Source organism: Sceloporus occidentalis, unplaced genomic scaffold, assembly GCF_023333645.1.
Source record: "Sceloporus occidentalis isolate IW3139 unplaced genomic scaffold, rSceOcc1.0.p SCAF_2, whole genome shotgun sequence".
In the NCBI taxonomy this organism is placed as follows: Eukaryota; Metazoa; Chordata; class Lepidosauria; order Squamata; family Phrynosomatidae; genus Sceloporus; species Sceloporus occidentalis.
The window spans coordinates 74928293-74946641 of NW_028316982.1; the positions used below are offsets into that span (position 1 = coordinate 74928293).

Sequence of the window (18349 nt, forward strand, 5' to 3'; positions counted from 1 at the left end):
GTTATACTGTACAGTGTAGAGAGCTGGTGTTGTATAGTACCTGGAGTGTTGGAGTTGGACTCTGGGAGACTGGAGTTCTCCCTGTTCAATAATGGAAACTGACTGGATGACATTGAGCAAGTCACACACTCTCAAGCTAAGTTAATGGCAATGCCAACTCTCCTTGCTGAGAAAGCCCTATGAGTGGGTTGCCATTAAGTCAGAGTTGACTTGAAGGCACACAACAACCAAAACACTGCCTCTGAAGAGGGAAGTTCCAATGCCTTGTTATGGCTGAATGGAAGGGCTTCTGGGGTAGAACTGTTGGCTTTCAGGTTGATTTTAGGGGGGAAATGTTTTTGTTTGTTGTTGACAGCCATGGCTTAGTAATAGATCAGTGGAACATGCTGGACCCTTCCTTTTTCAAGCCAACAGCTTTTAACTGGCAGGAGCCATGAGGAAGAAGAATTATACCATGTGTGGTATGACTCTCCAGATTTTGTTGGGTTCAAATTCCAATCATCCCTGATCATTGGCCATGTCAGCTGGGGCTGATAGGCGTTAGAATCTAATAACATCAAGAAGAAAACAGGTCTTCTCAGCCTGAGTTACTCAGAGGATCAAATGACAAAGTTAAGATTAGGAGCTCAATAGTTTGAGGATAAGTAGCTCAGGAAGTAAAAGAGATGGATAGAACTTTTCATTAATAGCATTGCTATAAGCACATGATGAACAAGCCATTCACTCGACACATGAAGCTTGATGATGGGGACTTAAATTGCCCAGGCTTCAAGAATAAGGTCTCAAAGCCTGGACAAAGAGCATACCGTTCTCACAATGCCTTCCTCCAAGAGTTTAATTTCCTCTGAAAGTAGTTATCGCTATGAACAAAGTCAGCAAATTGGTCAGCATTCTGGATGACAATAGACTCTTGATTCAGGTAGAGGTTATGATTGTTCAGGAGGCAATATGGAGGAAGGTCAGTGTTTATAAGGGCTGAAATGAAAAACTGTATTTTTGTTGTGTACTTGGTACTTTCCTCCCATGGTTACCTATTTTACTTAACTGTTACTTGTTTTAATATAAATAACTATTCTCTTTTTTAATAATTTAAATCCCACTTGACAGTGTCAATTGGGATGCTGAAGCAGCTTAAACATCAATGAAACAAACAGAATAAAAATGTTTCAACAAAAAAGCCAAAAACAAACAAAAACATTTTTTACAAACCATTATGGCCATACACAGACATAATGCCTGTAATTACAAAACTGGTGTGAATTTCAAATATCTGGATTGAGGGAAAATATCCTGATGCATAGTTACACCAGACAAAAGAGACCCATCTTAACTTGTCCTGCACTTTGGAATCCATATTAGTTCAGGCTGGAGCTGAGTAGGGAATCATCCTCACCAGCCAGAATCCAGGGCTAATCTGGCCCCAGAGCTGCCCTGGATTCCCTGTTTGCTTGATCTAGACACTATATTTCTATTGATGCAGCCAAACACATCCAGTTTGGGTAACAGAACACCACTGTAGCCACATCTACATGTGCTAATTAAACCAGTTTTCCCCTCCAAGTTGTCTACAAATCTTCGATTCATGTATGGATTGTTGTTTATGATGTGAGACCAGTTCAACACCAAAATCTGCCGCATTCCTCCTCCAAACCTGGTTTAAAATAATTAACTTTTTGCTCTGGATTATGCAGGAAAAAAACAGATCACTCGATTGGGACACTGGGAGGATGACTACACACACATCCCAACTGTGTCAACTGGCAGTTCTGCTGCTAGAAAAAAATTGTAGGATTGAAAGAGACCTCAAAAGCCATCAAGTCTAACCCCCCTGCCATGCAGGAACTCACAATCAAAGCACCCCTGACAAATGGCCATCTGGCCTCTATTTAAAGACATCCAAAGAAGGATATTCCACCACTCTCCAAAGGAGTGTGTTCCATGGTTGAACAGCTCTTACTGTCAGGAAGTTCCTCCTAATGTTTAGGTGGAAACCCTTTTCTTGTAGCTTGCATCCATTGTTCCAGGTCCTATTCTCTGGAGCAGCAGAAAACAAGCTTGCTCCATTTTCAATATGACACCCCCTCAAATACTTAAACAGGGCTATCATATCACCTCTTAACCTTCTCTTCTCCAGGTTAAACATACCCAGCTCCTAAGTCTCTCATTATAAGGCATGGTTTCCAGACCCTTCACCATTGTGGTTGCTTTCCTCTGGACATTCTTCAGTTTGTCAACATCCTTTTTGAAATGTGGTGCCCAGAATGGACACAGTATTCCAGGTGAGGCCTAGCCAAAGCAGAATAGAGTAGTACTATTATTTTCCTTGCTCTAAACGGTATACATCTGTTGATGCTATTGCATTGGCCTTTTTAGCCAAGTCACTCCCTCTGAGGTCACAGCAAAAAGGTGCCCAACTCTACGATTGCTGCTGAATGCCTTGTTTCTCACACTCTTTCTCAACAAGGTTGAGAAAATTGGTGAGCACTCTTTACATATGTAGTTAAGAATAACTTATCCACCTATTGAATGAAGTTGTGTATGCTGATGCCATTGATTCACTGCCTTACCTTGCTGTATGACTGTGTTTTAAATTTTGTATAAGTGGGTTTTTATCTAGAGATGTTTTGTAACGGTTTTTTATGGTTGTAGTGGTTTTCTATGGCTGTAAACCGCTTTGATCTGTGGAAAAGTGGTATAAAAATAAAATGTATTATTATTATTATTATTATTGCCTCAAAGTAGTTAATTTTGAAGCTGTGTTTTCCCTTCTCATTCTCAGTATAGAAATAATTATTGCACAGAGAAAAAGAATGGAACATTCCAGATTTCAGAGTGCTTGCTGGAAATGCAGAGTAGCTGCAATTGGTATAGTTGGTAGTCTCTCTAATTCAGGTTTAATCTCACAGAAGAGCAACCCCCTCATACCCTTGTTCATAAAATTTATTTTTAAAAAATACACTGTGCCAGTGCAAATGCATGTCAACTCTGTTGAGTGTGCAGTTGAAAGACAGTGGGTTGCATCCCTCAATATGGACAATAAAAATATAACTGGTTGACAACTCATGAAAATTTGGTGGGGTTTTTTATAACTGGCTCTGGGAAAGAGCAGAGCTCATTGTGACTTGTATTTTAACCTCTATGTGTGTGTCTTTGACAGGCAGAATGAAAGCCTTGCTTAAGCTAATAATGTTGTTATTAAGAAATCTCCTTTTGTTGACAGGCTGTCTGTCTGTGTATACCAGTGACTGATTTCCTTCCCCCCAAATTAGGCTTTCTGGCCCTTTATAGATTAAATGTTTTCAACCTCTGCTTAAAATATGTAGAAGCTTGTAGAGTGGTAAAACGTCACGATCTGGCCACAGCCGTCACCATTATGATGAGACATATTGTGCTCATCTTCACATTACACCCCCTCACACACACACACATGTATCTTGTACATCTGTGCCCCCCTTTGCTGGTGAGGTGGTGAGACCAATCCATATGCATAATACTGAGAGTGAAGAATCTCTGTTTAAACACACAACAGCCTAGTCAGAGCAAGAATGGAAGAGCACGAAAGAAGCCTTGTGTATGGCACCTTAAACTGCATCATTAAAGGGTGATACAAATATATTAAACAATTGAAAATAGTCTTATTAAAATTCTTCTCTTTTCTCAACATTCTCCAGAGGTCTTGCCTGAGCAGAAGTTTACAAACCTACCATACACTCTTAATTTAGGCAAAATATGATGGCAATCTAGGGATAGGCAAAAGTGCAAAACCAGCACACACACAAACTCAAATGTTAGACTGTGGAATGCTATCTAACACTATGATCCACCATACTGTACTTTCATAGAATCATAGAATTGTAGAGTTGGAAGAGACCACAAGGGCCATCCAGTCCAACCCCCTGCCATGCAGGAACTCTCAATCAAAGCATCCCCGACAGATGACCATCCAGCCTCTGCTTAAAGACCTCCAAAGAAGGATACTTCACCACACTCCGAGGGAGTGTGTTCCACTGTTGAACAGCCCTTACTGTCGAGAAGTTCCTCCTAATATTGAAATGGAATCTTTTTTCCTGCAGCTTGCATCCATTGCTCCAGGTCCTAGTCTCTGGAGCAGCTGAAGACAAGCTTGCTCCTTCCTCAATATGACATTCCTTCAAATATTTAAACGGGGCTATCATATCACCTCTTAACCTTCTTTTCTCCAGGCTAAACATCCCCAGCTCTCTAAGACGTTCCTCATAGGACATGGTTTCCAGTTAGTTTCTCCTTCATCATAGGTACCCCACCCCCATGTACTCCTGTTTCATCTTTTTTAAAATTGTATAGTCTCTCCCTTCCTTCTTTCCACTACTCTTCAGTACAATCCCAGCCTGAGGAACTCCTCGTATCACCACCAGCAGAAGCAGTAACAGAAGCATTTTCAGGCTATATTATGTGAAGTAAGAAACTGTGTGCAATTCGCCTTCATTCATGGAATTTATTCTTGTTAAAAGAATGCACAATTTTATGTCACATCATCTAAGTTTCATTGAACTCAGCAGCCCACACATATCAATTATAGCATAAAAGATACTCCTCTCTGGAGAGACAACAGTGTAACAAGAAAAAACAAACCACATTTATAGCACCACACTAGCCACAATACAATTGGGGGCTGGTCCTGTCTTTTTTCTCTGCCAGGAAAACATTTTCTTCAGCTCCGCTCTGAAGCTATTGTGTAGCCAAGCATATAGGAAGGCATTAGTACAAGCAGACATCATAGCAAACCAGTGGCAGAGGAGTTGAATGAGGTTAAAGTACTGCTTGTTGATTAGTTTAATATCTATGTCCTTTATGATATTAAAGATGTGCAGAGGCAGCCAACAAATGCCGAAGGCAGCTACTACCAACACCAGCAAGCGAAAGGTCCTCTTTCTTCTGGCTCGGACACATTCAGATTGGCTCTGGGTGACATTCCCAGGGACTATGCGGTTCTTCAGCTTGATGGAGATCCTCAGGTAGGACACAGAGATAACTGTTAAAGGCAGGACATATGTGAGGATGAGGGTACTATAGGCGTAGGCTAAGCGATCCTTCTTCCTGTGGAACCAAAATTCTTCACAGATAGAAAAGTCCAGTTCTGGGAATTCTGCATGGTAAGTGCGGACCAAGGCTGGGGCAGCTAGAATGTAGCTCAGCAGCCAAATAGCAGCCAGAATATAGGCACAGATGGGTATAGTGAGCCTTCCCCGGAGTGGATAGACCATGGCATGGTATCTGTCCACAGCTATGACAGTCAGAGTGAAAACAGAGACAAACACTGTGACTGGTTGCATTAGAAATACAAAGTAGCACATGAAGCGTCCATAGACCCATCCTCTAGGCTCAAAGGCGTAAGCCAGGGTTAGGGGGACACAGGTGGCACACATAAGCATGTCTGAGAATGCCAGGTTCCCAACAAGGAAGTTGGTGACGTTGTGCATTTTTTTGGTTTTGCAGATAACATAGATGAGGAGGTAATTCCCAATGATGCCAACAAAAACCACAAGGGAGTAGCAAGGAATGATGAGAGGTTTGAAGAACTGGACCAGCTGAAGCCCCAGGAAGAGGTTGCTGGCATTGCTATTGATTGCTGAAAGCAAACTCTGTGAGGTTAAGTTCTCTAGACTCATTGTCTTTCTCCTGTACAGTTTTTGTTGCCAGTTGAGTTAATCTGAGCACATACATAGAAACAGAGATATGTACAGTTGTATACTTTAGTTCACCTTGGATGAAATGACTATATACTCATCTGAAAAAGAGAAGAAGTGAAGGTGAGCCTCTACAGTACGATTTTTCTTCTTAAGAATGGCTAGATGCAATCTGTCTACTAGTATTTTCTTCTCTTATTCCATGTTAAACCAATCACTTCACAAGCATGCTGTTTAATAGATAATTATTACAAGTACTATACTTACAGTGGTTGTCTCTAGAAATCAATTGGTTTCCTTCTGCATGCCAGTTTAAAGCTGCTCTTTCTTTTTTTGCTGCAAATGCAAAGCCAGCTCTGTGTGTGCATGGGATTGTCGTGCATGGGATGTGTGTGAGAGAGAAGGAGAGAAAGAGAGAGGGAAATGGCAGGAGGGAGGGAGGAAGAGAGGAGAAATATGTTCAAGCAAATTGCAGTTTATATATTATACAGCAGAGATCAATCCTTTTAGTAGCCTTGACTAAACCTAAATGTCTGTGGAAGGCTATATCTCCATTGGCTATCTGCATCATTACATGTCTTCAGTATATCCTTTGCAGTTTGAAAGACACACATTTCTCTCCTTGTCTTCTAGTTTATCTGTGAATCCTGTGTCACAAAAAACAATAGAACATTTTCCATTAAAAATCTTGAAAAGACTGGAGAACAAATCCTTTTAGAAGAATCTTCATAGGAACACTGGAAATAGCTGGCTTTGGCACTGCTGACTTTTAAGAAATCAAATACATACTAAAAGGTGATAGTGCTAAAATGTAATGCCACTAGGGGGACTCAGCTACATGAAAGTTAATAATTGTGGCCTTCGATCTGTGTATAGCTCTGATTCATGTTTAATTATCAGTGGCTGAGTGTGTCAGTTTCTCTATAAGGTTCAAATATAAATCCAGAATTCTCTCCTTTTCATTGCTTACATATTTTCAGTGCATCTGTAGTGCTAAGGGAATATGTTTTGTATCTGATAGTTTGAGGGGCCTAGATGCTCTAAAGGCACCAGATCCTATCTGATCTTGAAAGCTAAGCAGGTCAGCCTAGGACTTGGATGGGAGACCACAAATGAATACCAAGTGCTGTAGAGGATGGAACTGGCAAAACCACCTCTGAGTATTCATTACCTTAGAAAACCCTACGAAATTCACAGACTAGCCAGAAGTCATAGAAGTTAGCAGGCATGTGCGTGTGTGAGTAGACACACACACACACACACACAGCTGATAGATTGACATTTCTCAAAATGGAATTACATTTTTTTTTTTGTTTCCACAGATCTAGTCTCTTGAGCACATATGTTTGGTTGCATTATATTAAGCAGAGTTTTGTATTTAATTTGTTCTCTGTTTAGTACTTTAGCATTAAGCATACTTCAGTAGTCACATAGCTATTACTTCTACCTTCTGTGTGAAAATAATTTCAAAACAAAATAGATATCTGAGAATCTCTTAGTTGCACTAATGATAAACTCTAGTCCTTTTCATTATTTTGACTTGCAGTTGGTCTAAATCCGCTATGTTTCTTCTCAGTCCACCTGGAACCCCCCAACACCACATCCTGATAGATCAGGCATACTAAATGTGTTTTTATCCATCAACATGATGGATTTCATAAGTAATGCATAGATAATCATAATCAAATCCCTGCCCTGTTCTCCCACTTCTTACAGTCATCCTTCCTTATCTAAGGTTTGTAGAGATTTAATCTTCCACACTTGAAAATATTATTTTTGCCATTTTATATAAGGGCCATCATTTTACTATCCCACTGTATATAATAGGACTTGGGCATCCATGGATTTTGGTATCCATTGGGTATCCTAGAACCAACCCTAGCATATATCAAGGTCCGACTGTAGTTTATATTTGAATTATTTGCTTTACATTCACAAATAGCTTTAGTTTGATTTATGGTAGTTTACAGTTATGCCCACACACATGACCATTAACAACTCGTTTTAGAGAATCTGGCTGACATTTGCCAAGAAATTAATGAACAGTAGTGATTCCCTTCTCACATAGCATCCTGATGTAAAGTGACAGGGGAGACTATTATAGTCCTCTTTACAGGAAAATGTTTGAATGTTTGGCAGGTTTTCCTCCATCCCTAACTTGGAAATAAAGAGAGATGACAATGATGAAGTAAACTAGGGCCACAACATATTTATAAATCACTCAAGTCTTACAGTGGAGTCTTTCCTAGAGCAGAACCACCTGTCATTCTGTGTCAACCTCCCTGGCTATTCAGACTGATATACTGTATATATACTCATGTATAAGTATAGATATTTTAGACAAAAAAAGTTGACTTATACACTAGTCAATGTAGGTAGTGTACTTTAATCCATATATAACCATCCCCTGGTGAAAGGCAAAGTTTAATTTGCCCTGGAAGCACTGACTCCCATCTACTCTCTCACTCATTCTGTCTTTAGTATGAGAACAGTTACACCTGCTGGAATTTTTTAAGTTCTTTCGCATTGTTTTCCTTTGCTTCATTCTTTAGATCCTTTGTTACATGCCAATAAGTTTTACCCTTGATTTATTCACAGGTCATATCAAAATCCATAATTTTGGCTGCAAAATTTGCCCTCAACTTATACATGAGGTCAATTTATAGTTGAATATATATGGTATACCTGACCCAATATACGGTATCGCTACAGACAGATACTAGCTGGCTTATCTCCTATGGAAATGCCTGCCTCATGCACACTGCCCCACAAACCCAGAGGCTTTAAGGCAGGGATGGCCTTCAGGCTGCATATCCTGGATGATACGTTTGTGGTCCTTAAGTCCCCACCAGTACCCAAAGACCCCACAATACCACCAGTTATGTTTTTTTTAATGACATAATTTGGAGGCAATTATTACCTGAAAACCGTGCAGAAAATCTGCCAAGCATGTATAAACACCTCACCAATACAACCTGCCCGGAACTCCACATGGCATGCCCTTAAATGCCCTGGAGGAGCCCTGGTGGCACAGTGGTTAAATGCCTGTACTGCAGCCACTCACTTGCAAACCATATGGTTGTGAGTTCAATACCAGCCAGGGACTTAGGGTTGACTCAGCCTTGCATGCTTCTGATGTCACTAAAATGAATACCCAGATTGTTGGGGGCAATTAGCTTACACATTGTAAACCACTTAGGGAGTGCTTAAGTGCACTGATAGACGGTATAGAAATGTACTTGTTATTGCTATTAAATGACTCAATTTTCCTCTGTACTCCCTCTCAAAATGGTGACAGGAAGATATTTGAGTTTTCTGTGGCTGCAAGATGTGGGTTATGGGGAAGTTAAGGGAATTGTCCCCTTTCCCCACACAGCTGCCTACTGTGTACTACCTGTCACAACAACAGAGCTAACCTTAAACATAGCTCTTTACCCCACAGAGCCATTCAGGATGATATAAAGGCAATCTGAGAGGAAGCTGTGCTTACCCAAATGTGAAACGTGTAGCCCATCACTTCTCCAGAGCTGTCCTTAGCTCATTATTGACTTTGTGTTTAGACCAGTCCAAACAAGTGGCCAACCAGAACTGTGCTAGCATAGTTGCTAGAATAACCTGTATTGAATATGGACACAGTATTTTTCAGGATTTGATTCTGTTGTATCAGAGCCTAGAAAAGTTATTGGTTAACACCTGGCCAACAAAAAGTTTGAAGAATTCCCAGAAAATATTTTTTTTTCTCATACTGTTGTCAGAAACTCCTAGGCTTATAAACCAATTCCGGAATATAGCAGAGTAGCTGTCAATTTGCAGAAACGTGTTCACAGCCCCCAGTGAAGATAACAGCCACTGGATGTCTTCCAGGAGTGAAGGAATGCAGGATCCTTGGGAACGCTCCAGCAAATGCTGCACCGGCTTCTGCTGATTAACGACCAGTCAAGAGCCAGACTCCTGAATGTGCTTATCTTTATTTACAGAGTGCAATTCAATCACCAACACTATCATACAGAACTCACTAAACCAAACTCCTCTCAAACCCACACAGAATACTGGAAGCCCCTGAGTTTATATACACACCAGACCATGCGGTCCTCTAAACTCAGCCACTTCCTATGTCACACAGTAAAGTGTCCTCCTGTCCATACAGACACGTGTTCATCTTTGTGCTTTGCTGCACGCAGACAGCAGACTGACCTTGTGCCTATGAGCATCAGCTGTAGCTGATTAGCTTTGTCCTTGTGGTGCTGAATGCCCATGGTTGCCACACACATCTAAGCATTTCACAGCTTGCTTTAACCCTTAACAACTGTGATGTTACAAAAACTACAAACTAGTCCTGAAAAGTATTATGCTCATGCTCACAATGGCCTGTTCTAAAAGTGATCTTGGCACACTAATAGAAAACAGTTACAGGTACATCTACCCTGTAAAAATAATGCAGTTTGACACCATTTCAAGTGCTGTAGCTCCATCCTATGGAACCCCAGGATTTCTAGTTTTACTAGGTCTTTAGTGTTCTTTGCCAAAGAGTGTCAATGTTTCACAAAACCGCATTTTCCAGGATTCTATAGGATGGAGCCATGGCAGTAAAAGTGATGTCAAACCACATTATTTCTACAGTGTAAATGCACCCTACATTAGACTAGGACCACATTATTACAGCTGGATATGTTCAGACAATATTTTATTCAATAACTCCGTTGGAAAAGCCAAATAGCCAATTAATATTTATCTTCCAATCATATTCCAAATATCACCACTCTTCAGAAGCCTAGTTATATTAGAAATGCCTCTTCTTCTCAAAAAAGTAATTAACTCTTTCTGACATTATTTGAACCTGTGGATCTGGGCCACCCACCAGTTAACTAGAATATTTGGGTTTTAAACTTATTTTAATTCAATGACCTCAGTTAAACCAAATCGGAGCCTCGTACATACCTCTGGGAACACGGCCTGTTTTTCCATGGAGGGACACCGCAGCAGCCAAACTGCCCCATGTCCCTCCATCCCCAAAAGAACCTGAAAAAAGTGTTCTTTTTGGGTCACCGGATGGATGTCACAAGTGCGCCGGCGCACTCATGACGTAAGTGATGCACAGCAATGTGTATATACTGCATGTCGCTTACACCAGTATGGCGGCACCTGTGTGGACGGGATGCCTCCATTAGGCTGCTGCCTGCCGTGCCAGAGTTAGGGACTGTGTGGTTGGTGCACGGTCCCTAACCCTAGTATTGGCGGCAGCATGGCGCTTCAGAACCGACTGTCCCAGGCCTAACTTAATTGCAATACTTTGCAAGTGGATTAAAATGTAGATCATTTTTGTGATCATAGATTGTAGTTACTGAGAGCCTCGTTTACACTGAAGTCTCCTTAGACATTCTGATATGCAGAAGGTTTCTCATATCCAATCCAAGTAAGCCTCGTATATTAAAAACTTTTATTAATATGCACCTCACTGTAACTCCCAAATAATCCCCTGTGTGTTATCTAAACTTCTGAATAATCAAATGTTTCTAAAATACGTATTTTCTACATTCTAAAATAGGTATTTTCCCTAGCTCTCAGGCATTAGTGTTAAACATTGATTAGTTAATGGTTAGCTGGGGGCAAATTGTCACTACTGAAACAGTTACAGTTTTCATATTATAAAGTTGGCTGAAAGAGATTGAAAATATTGGCTGATAAGCTTTTGCCATTAGACTTTCTTCTTCCACTTATTATAAAGGAGGACATCACACTTTCATTATCACATCTACAAAACCTTGTTGATGTTCTGTTTTGACATGAAATGGTCATATTCAAAGGATAGGGATTTATGTTCTTCTGTGGTGGAAATTCCTTGTTGAAATAAAAAAGCTATAGAAAGATGGAGTCACCTTTGTCAGCCAGAGAGATGGTTTTTGAAATAAAGGCTTGGAGTTTAGAAAAACTAGAGCAAAGGAATAATGAGTGCGTCTTGACCTGGATGGAAGCTGGCACCAGTAAAAAGACATAACATAAACTACTGAGATAAGGACATTCAGGAGCAAGGTTAGGAGGAAAGCCACTGAATTCCTACAGGAGGGGGTAAGGAGTGATGCAGTTTTAATGTATGCATGTATTTCTGTTCTGATTGTAAGAATTCTGTATGTTTAAATTGTAATTAGCCAATCAGGTGTATTGAAGAAGCTTCTTTGTCTTGAATAATATAAAAAGAGCCATTTTGTCTTGTTCGGGGTCTCAGCTTTTGGAACTTGAATTCCACTGAGTTCATTGTTTTCCTTTGTCGACAATTGGAAATAAACTTATGGATTTTCAATTACTAGGTCCTCTTGCCAATCCTATTGCTCTGCCAATCCTAGAAATTTAAGTTTCCTGAAATTTCTGTTACACTTCCAGATACTGTGATGCTAAGTTGGACTCACATTGTTTCCTCGGTCTTTTTCAATTGATCCACAGTCTCTTTGTAAGCTTTAAAATCTGGCATTAACAGAATAGAATTTAAGAATGCAAAATGAATTATCATTATAATAATTATTATATTATAACATTATAATAATTATAATTATCATAATAACCCATTCTTCCTCCTAGGTCCAAAGAGCATTTTCATGGTTCCCATCCTTTAATATGCACTGAAGATTTTCACACCAGCACTTACCATGGGATAAGCACTGATAAAACACCAGTAAAATGTCAGTGAAGCACACGTGTTTGAAAGCCTGACACACTTCTGAAATGTCAGAGAATTGCCCCCTTGCCTCTAGCATCCTTGAATCATTCGTAGAGCAACAATTTCCTATGAACTCAAAATTTCCGTACATAGGAAATTGCTGCTCTGCAAACAATTCAAGGGAGCTAGAGGTGAGGGGACAATTCCCTGACGTTTCAGGAGCATGTCAGGCTTTCACACACACATGTTTCCCTGATGTTTTACCATGTTTTACCAGTGCTTACGCCACAGTAAGAGCTGGTGTGAAAATCTTCATTGTCATAGTCTTCTGGACTATGACAAGCGTTGTTATCTAGCCTCAGTGTCACCCACTGAGTTATATAACTAGCACCACCCTATTCAAGATCTACAAAATTGGGAAGCTTTTATTTTCCATAATATGCAAAGTGCACACATCAATGGTGGCAATGCTTGTTTATCTGGTATTAGGCCTGCCATGTGTCCCAGGAAACCATGAAAAGTCCCAGATTTAAGAGTCTGAAAAATGTCCTGGCTCGCTTGTTGATTGAAGAAGCAGATCCAGGATTCCTCAAGCCAGGAGTGAAATCACACAAGAAGACCCATAATCCTGTCCTTCAGACTCTGGGCTGTACTATGTAGGCATGCCAGAACCAGAAGGTAGGAAGGGAAAGGTAAGGAAAGGAGACAAGTGAAGGGTCTTAACAGAGGAGGGCTTGTGTTGTGCCCTGGTAAGTGTGTGGTGACACTGCTTGAGGTGGTGAAACTGCAAGAGTAGGAGGGAGTCCTTACTCTGGTGGCTGTTTAGAAGCCTCCATTCCTCCCCTAAGTGTGTGTGGGGAAAAAAATCATTTGATAAGTTCCCTTCCAAGTTGGTGCCAAAGTAGCATGGAGTCCCTCTTATTCTGGTGACTGAGAGTTTCTTTCCATCCCTCACCATAAGAGAGTGTGGGGAGAAACATTGCTAATTTCCTTTCCAAGGAACTAGAATTCAGAGATATATGTTTAAGATATATGTTTAATTTGCACTGCAGAAATAATGCCGTTTGATACTGCTTTAACTGTCATGGCTCAGTGCTGTGGAATTCTGGGATCTGTAGCTTTGTGAGCTAATTAGCCTCTCAAGGAACTCTGTTGCTACAATAAACTACAAATCTCAGAATGTAAATTGATGGTAATATATAAACAATGACAACAACAACAACTCTAATATGCAATAAAAATGTTAAATGTAAAAATTTTGGGTTTGTGTGTTTTGTGTTTTGGAGGGGGCTTGTCGATTAGCCACTGAATTCAGTCCCATATACTTTCCACCCAGTTTTATGGAAGAGAATAATGGCAGCCTTATCTGGTACATTCCACCATTATGTTTCAACTTTGGAACTCCTTATATAGTAAACATTGACCAGAGAGAGCTGGCGCGATGTGATGGTTTGAACGCTGGACCAAGGACTCCCTAGTTCAGATCCAAATGCTCACAAAGCTTACTTGGGACATTTGCCCTGTCTCTATCTTTCAGCCAGGTTTTTGTGATGATAAATGCTTAGAAGAGAACCACATACAGTGGCCAGGTACATTGCTAGTGCAATGCAAATTTAGCCTGATTTTCAGTGAAATACTTCACCTTATGCCTGAATAGATACTTGGAAACATCGGCCTGTTACAGACTGCCAAAATAAAGCTGCTTCGGGTCTCTTTGGAGGTATGCTATTTAAATGATGCATGGGTCCTAAGAGTCCGGAGGTCACGCCAAAGCCACACTCCATTCCTAAGCACTGGAGTGCAGCTTTGGTGCAGCTTCCGGATTCTTAGGATGCATGCATCATTTAAATAGTATACCTCCAAAGAGACCCGAAGCAGCTTTATTTTGGCAGTCTGTAACAGGCCATCCTCTTCAGAATTAATGCAACAGCATTACATAAAGAACTAATTGCCTTCTTTCTAAACCCTGCAGAACAGAAAGAGCTAAAAGATTAATTAAGTAAGCCTAATGAATTAATTGGCTTTAATATCCATTGATACCTGTTACATGAATATGTGGTCACTACTTTTAGTCAAGAAACTGATACAGGAGTTAAGAGGTTACTCAAAACAGACAGTTTCCGTCACTTTAAGTTCTCTAGTACATATAGGCGCGGGACAGACTGTCCAAAAAGGACGGTTTCCCAGTGGCTATTTTTGCTCTGCCAGGAAGCCGCAGCCTCCAAATCATTAGGCTTCCCCGTGGAGCAAAAAAGAACCCACGAAAAGTGGGTTCTTCTTGCGCCACCATTATGACATCGCAGTGTGCCAATGGTGCACTCACAATATCATAATGGTGCCACAATGTGCGGATGCTATGTGTCCGGCACATAACAATGGCAGCGCCCATCTGTACAGGGCGCTGCCATTTTGACACTCTCTTCACATGCAAGGGTTGCAGGGCGTCTGTAAGGGCCACCCCAAGGCACCCATCACATGTGACGGGGGCATCCTTTCCGACCAATCTGGACTGGGCCATAGCTAACCCACAACTGGACCATCTGAATATTCATTAAACACGTGTAACCTTTTTTGGCTAATGTTGAACACAATAGACTAGCAAATAGATGGCATAATGGCATTTCATTTCTGATATCGGATAACAGTAACATACATCTATTTCCAGGTCCCCCCCTCAACTGCATTATGTTTTTGGTTTATAGTTTAAGCTTATTTACTGTTTTATCCTTATTCTGTATTGCCAACTTCTGTAACATCTAAATTTCTAGAAAGTAGCATATATATTGGGCCACTGTGCTTCAAAAATCAGATACAATTATTTCAAAGCTACTTGAGAATAATTCAATAATCACCGGCATTCATTAAAAAACTTTAACATTGTATAAAGAGATAGAAACAAAGAGACTGGAGTGTTGTGTTGGATAAGACATCAAAAATGTGACTCCCACTATTAGTCTTTCAAGCAGCAAATTAAGTTAAGTTCAAAGCCTATGAGAATTAGTGTTTAGTAAGAGATACAAGAGTAGTAGTAAATGGAAAACCTGCTCTGACTTGCCTATGTTCTTTTTAAAATGAGGTGCCCATAACTGAATGCAGTACTCCAGCCAATCAATTAGATAGAATGAAGAAGCCAGTAGGAATGAATTGCTCTGCTCCACCCTGTTTGGGACTCTGTGTTACTGTTGTTTGGCCTTACTTTATCCATCTCTTCTCCCTCACATTGCCTCATCCCTTCCTCCTTTGCTTCATCTCCATGCCGTACAGGGAGCATCCACCGAACTTCCTTTCTACTTTCTGCTCCATCTCTCCTCCCTCACCCTAATTTGCCTCACTTCATGCTGTCACCAGCCTGCTGCCTTCCTAGCTGTCCATGGGGTCTCTGCCAGAAAAAAAAATTGGTGGCAGAGGTAGGGCAGCCCAATCTGCTCGTAAACAGCTGTATTTGGATTCATCTTTAAAATGATCTGCCTTTATATTTATGATCTGACTGAGTACTTCTACCATGCAACCCTAAGCATGTACTCTTTGAACCATTTGTCATCATTTTTGAGAAATCTTGGAGAACAGCTGAGGTGCCAAAGGACTGTAGAAGGGTAAACATTGTTGTCCTCTTCAAAAAAAAAAAGGTGAAGAAGAAGAAGAAGAAGAAGAAGAAGAAGAAGAAGAAGAAGAAGAAGAAGAAGACGACTATAGACCAGTCAGTCTGACCTCAATACCAGGAAAAATATTACAACTGATTATACAGGAGTCTCTCTGCACATATCTTGATGGCAATGCAGTAGTGATTAGGAGCCAGCATGAGTTTGGAAAGAACAAATTCTGCCAAATTAATCTTATATCTTTTTTTAGTCAGTTTAGTAGATGGTGGGAATGCTGTAGAGGTCATTTATCCTGATATCAGTAAAGCATCATAAGATCCCCTATAATATTTTGATTAGTGAATTGATTCAATGTGGAATAGATGGGAACACTGTCAGATGAATCCATATTTGTTTAGAAAAGTATGCTTAAAGAGTAATTATCAATGGCTGAGCTTCAGACTAGAAGGAGGTCTGGACTGGACTGTCTCAGTGTTCTACCCTAGGGCTATTCCAATCCAATATTTTTATCAATGTCTTAGATGTTGGGGTAGAGGGAATCCTATCAAATCTGCAAATGACTTGGGGGGGATAACACAATCCTCTGTGTACAGGGAAACTGGGATGGGGAATTGACTCCTGGATCATTTCTACTCTAAAGTTCCATTCACACTACAGTATTATAGTGGTATTATTCCATTTTAACTGGCATGGTTCCAAGTTATGGAATCATGGTATTGGTAATTTAGGAAGGCTCATTTAGAATTCTCAGCCAGAAAGCTCTAGTGTCTCACTGAAGGACAAACCCCAGGACTCCACAGGATGGCAGTTAAATTGGAATAATAGCCTTATAAACCTGTAGTACAAATGGGCTGTAGGTTAACTAATGAAACAATGCAATGGACTGAAAACTTTCTGATTTAGTGGCGAAAGCTGTGGGGAAGGAATGTCTGTTTTCTAGCAACCCAAGACTGGCATCAATGTGTTGTTGTTGTGTGTAATTTGTTTTATTTCCAATCAGTGTTGAACACATCTGCTTCAAGTTTCTCATGACTGGTTATATTATTACACTGCTGATGTTGATCAGAAAACCTCTTCCTATAATCAAATCTTTCAGAAACAGGAGATGTAAACAGTAGTTGCCTAATCAGAAAACACTCTGTTGCTATAACAAGAAAGAATGAACTACAATCAGTCCTTGGCTTCCTTTTGTATGCTTCTGGTATTGACCTTCTACATCCAGAAGACCCACTGCAATTTAAGCTGTATTTATATGTGGCTTTGTGTGTCATCCTTTCTGGAAAACTAGGCTGGGAGGCTCATATTTACAAAAAAAGATATAAACAGTGGGCCATCAATGAGCCTTTAGATCAGATAGCTAACATGGGGTGAAGATTTTCTTTGCTGTTAAGGGACTTTTAAGATCTTGCAACTGAGATTTGTGCTATGATGAAGCTTTAAAATACTTTATTCTGTAAAGGGAAATGTACCACCTGTTGTACCCCTCTCCTTCCAGCATACGATAACTTTGCTTTGTATGTTTCAGGCAAAATGCCAGCCATTGTTTGCTAAATGAAGGACAAATTGGTGAGTTTATAACCTTCCCTGCAGACCAAAGAATAAAGAAACACTATTGTTGCTGAGTTTAGGCAAAAACCATAGCTTTATTGCTCATGAAAGTCCTGCAACTGAAAACATTAGAACTAGTCTGCAGCTTCAAAACACAATTCATATATGAGCTGATGAGGAGCAGATAAAATGGAGACTTGAGGATGCATGCTGGACCCTCTCAAGATGGTTTTGTACCTTTTAACCCCTCCATATTCCCTTGATAGCCTTTTTTGTGGACAAAAGCGAAGATGAATTGTCTTTTTTGGAAACCTCAATGAGTGACAATTCACCTTTCAAATAAAATGCAACACACACACACACACACACACACACACACACACACCATCTGCTTATCATCAAGGCTGCGGTACTCCCTTCACTTATATATCTGTATCTATCTATCTATCTATCTATCTATCTATCTATCTATCTATCTATCTATCTAAAATCCATTTTAACTGTGTTAACTATATGCCTTTTTAAATAAAATTATTATTTGTTTTCTTTAAAAGCTTACATTATTATCATTGTGGACATGATCACTATCACCATCTATTTATTTATTTATAAATGTACATGGCACTTTACACAAGAGGTTTACAATTTTAATTAATTCAGTTTAGCAGTTTATTAGCCCCAGAGTTACAATTTAAATAGACAGGACACAAAAGGAAAAGGGATGACAGTGAGGGAGGGGATTAAATCCAGTTGATGCTTGCTGCCACAGTAGTGACAGCCAGGAATAAAGGAGGTCCTTTCATCAGCCAGTGGAACCAAGGCACAATGCTGGAGAGCCCCTGCAACTGCTTGGCTCAATAAGCAACCAAGAAGACACTGCAGAT

General features: G+C 40.2%; 1 protein-coding gene across 1 annotated transcript; it reads right to left on the minus strand.

The window, feature by feature from the left end:
* Window positions 1–4616: 4616 nt before the first annotated feature.
* Window positions 4617–5750, minus strand: LOC149318552 (prolactin-releasing peptide receptor-like). Its single transcript, XM_089507815.1, has one exon. The coding sequence runs from the start codon at window positions 5646–5648 to the stop codon at window positions 4617–4619; it is 1032 nt and encodes a 343-aa protein (XP_089363941.1). The 5' UTR covers window positions 5649–5750.
* Window positions 5751–18349: the final 12599 nt, after the last annotated feature.

Bases quoted from the DNA above. Each gene is read 5' to 3' on its own strand.
- LOC149318552 (XM_089507815.1), bottom strand. From the start codon at position 5,648: ATGAGTCTAGAGAACTTAACCTCACAGAGTTTGCTTTCAGCAATCAAT.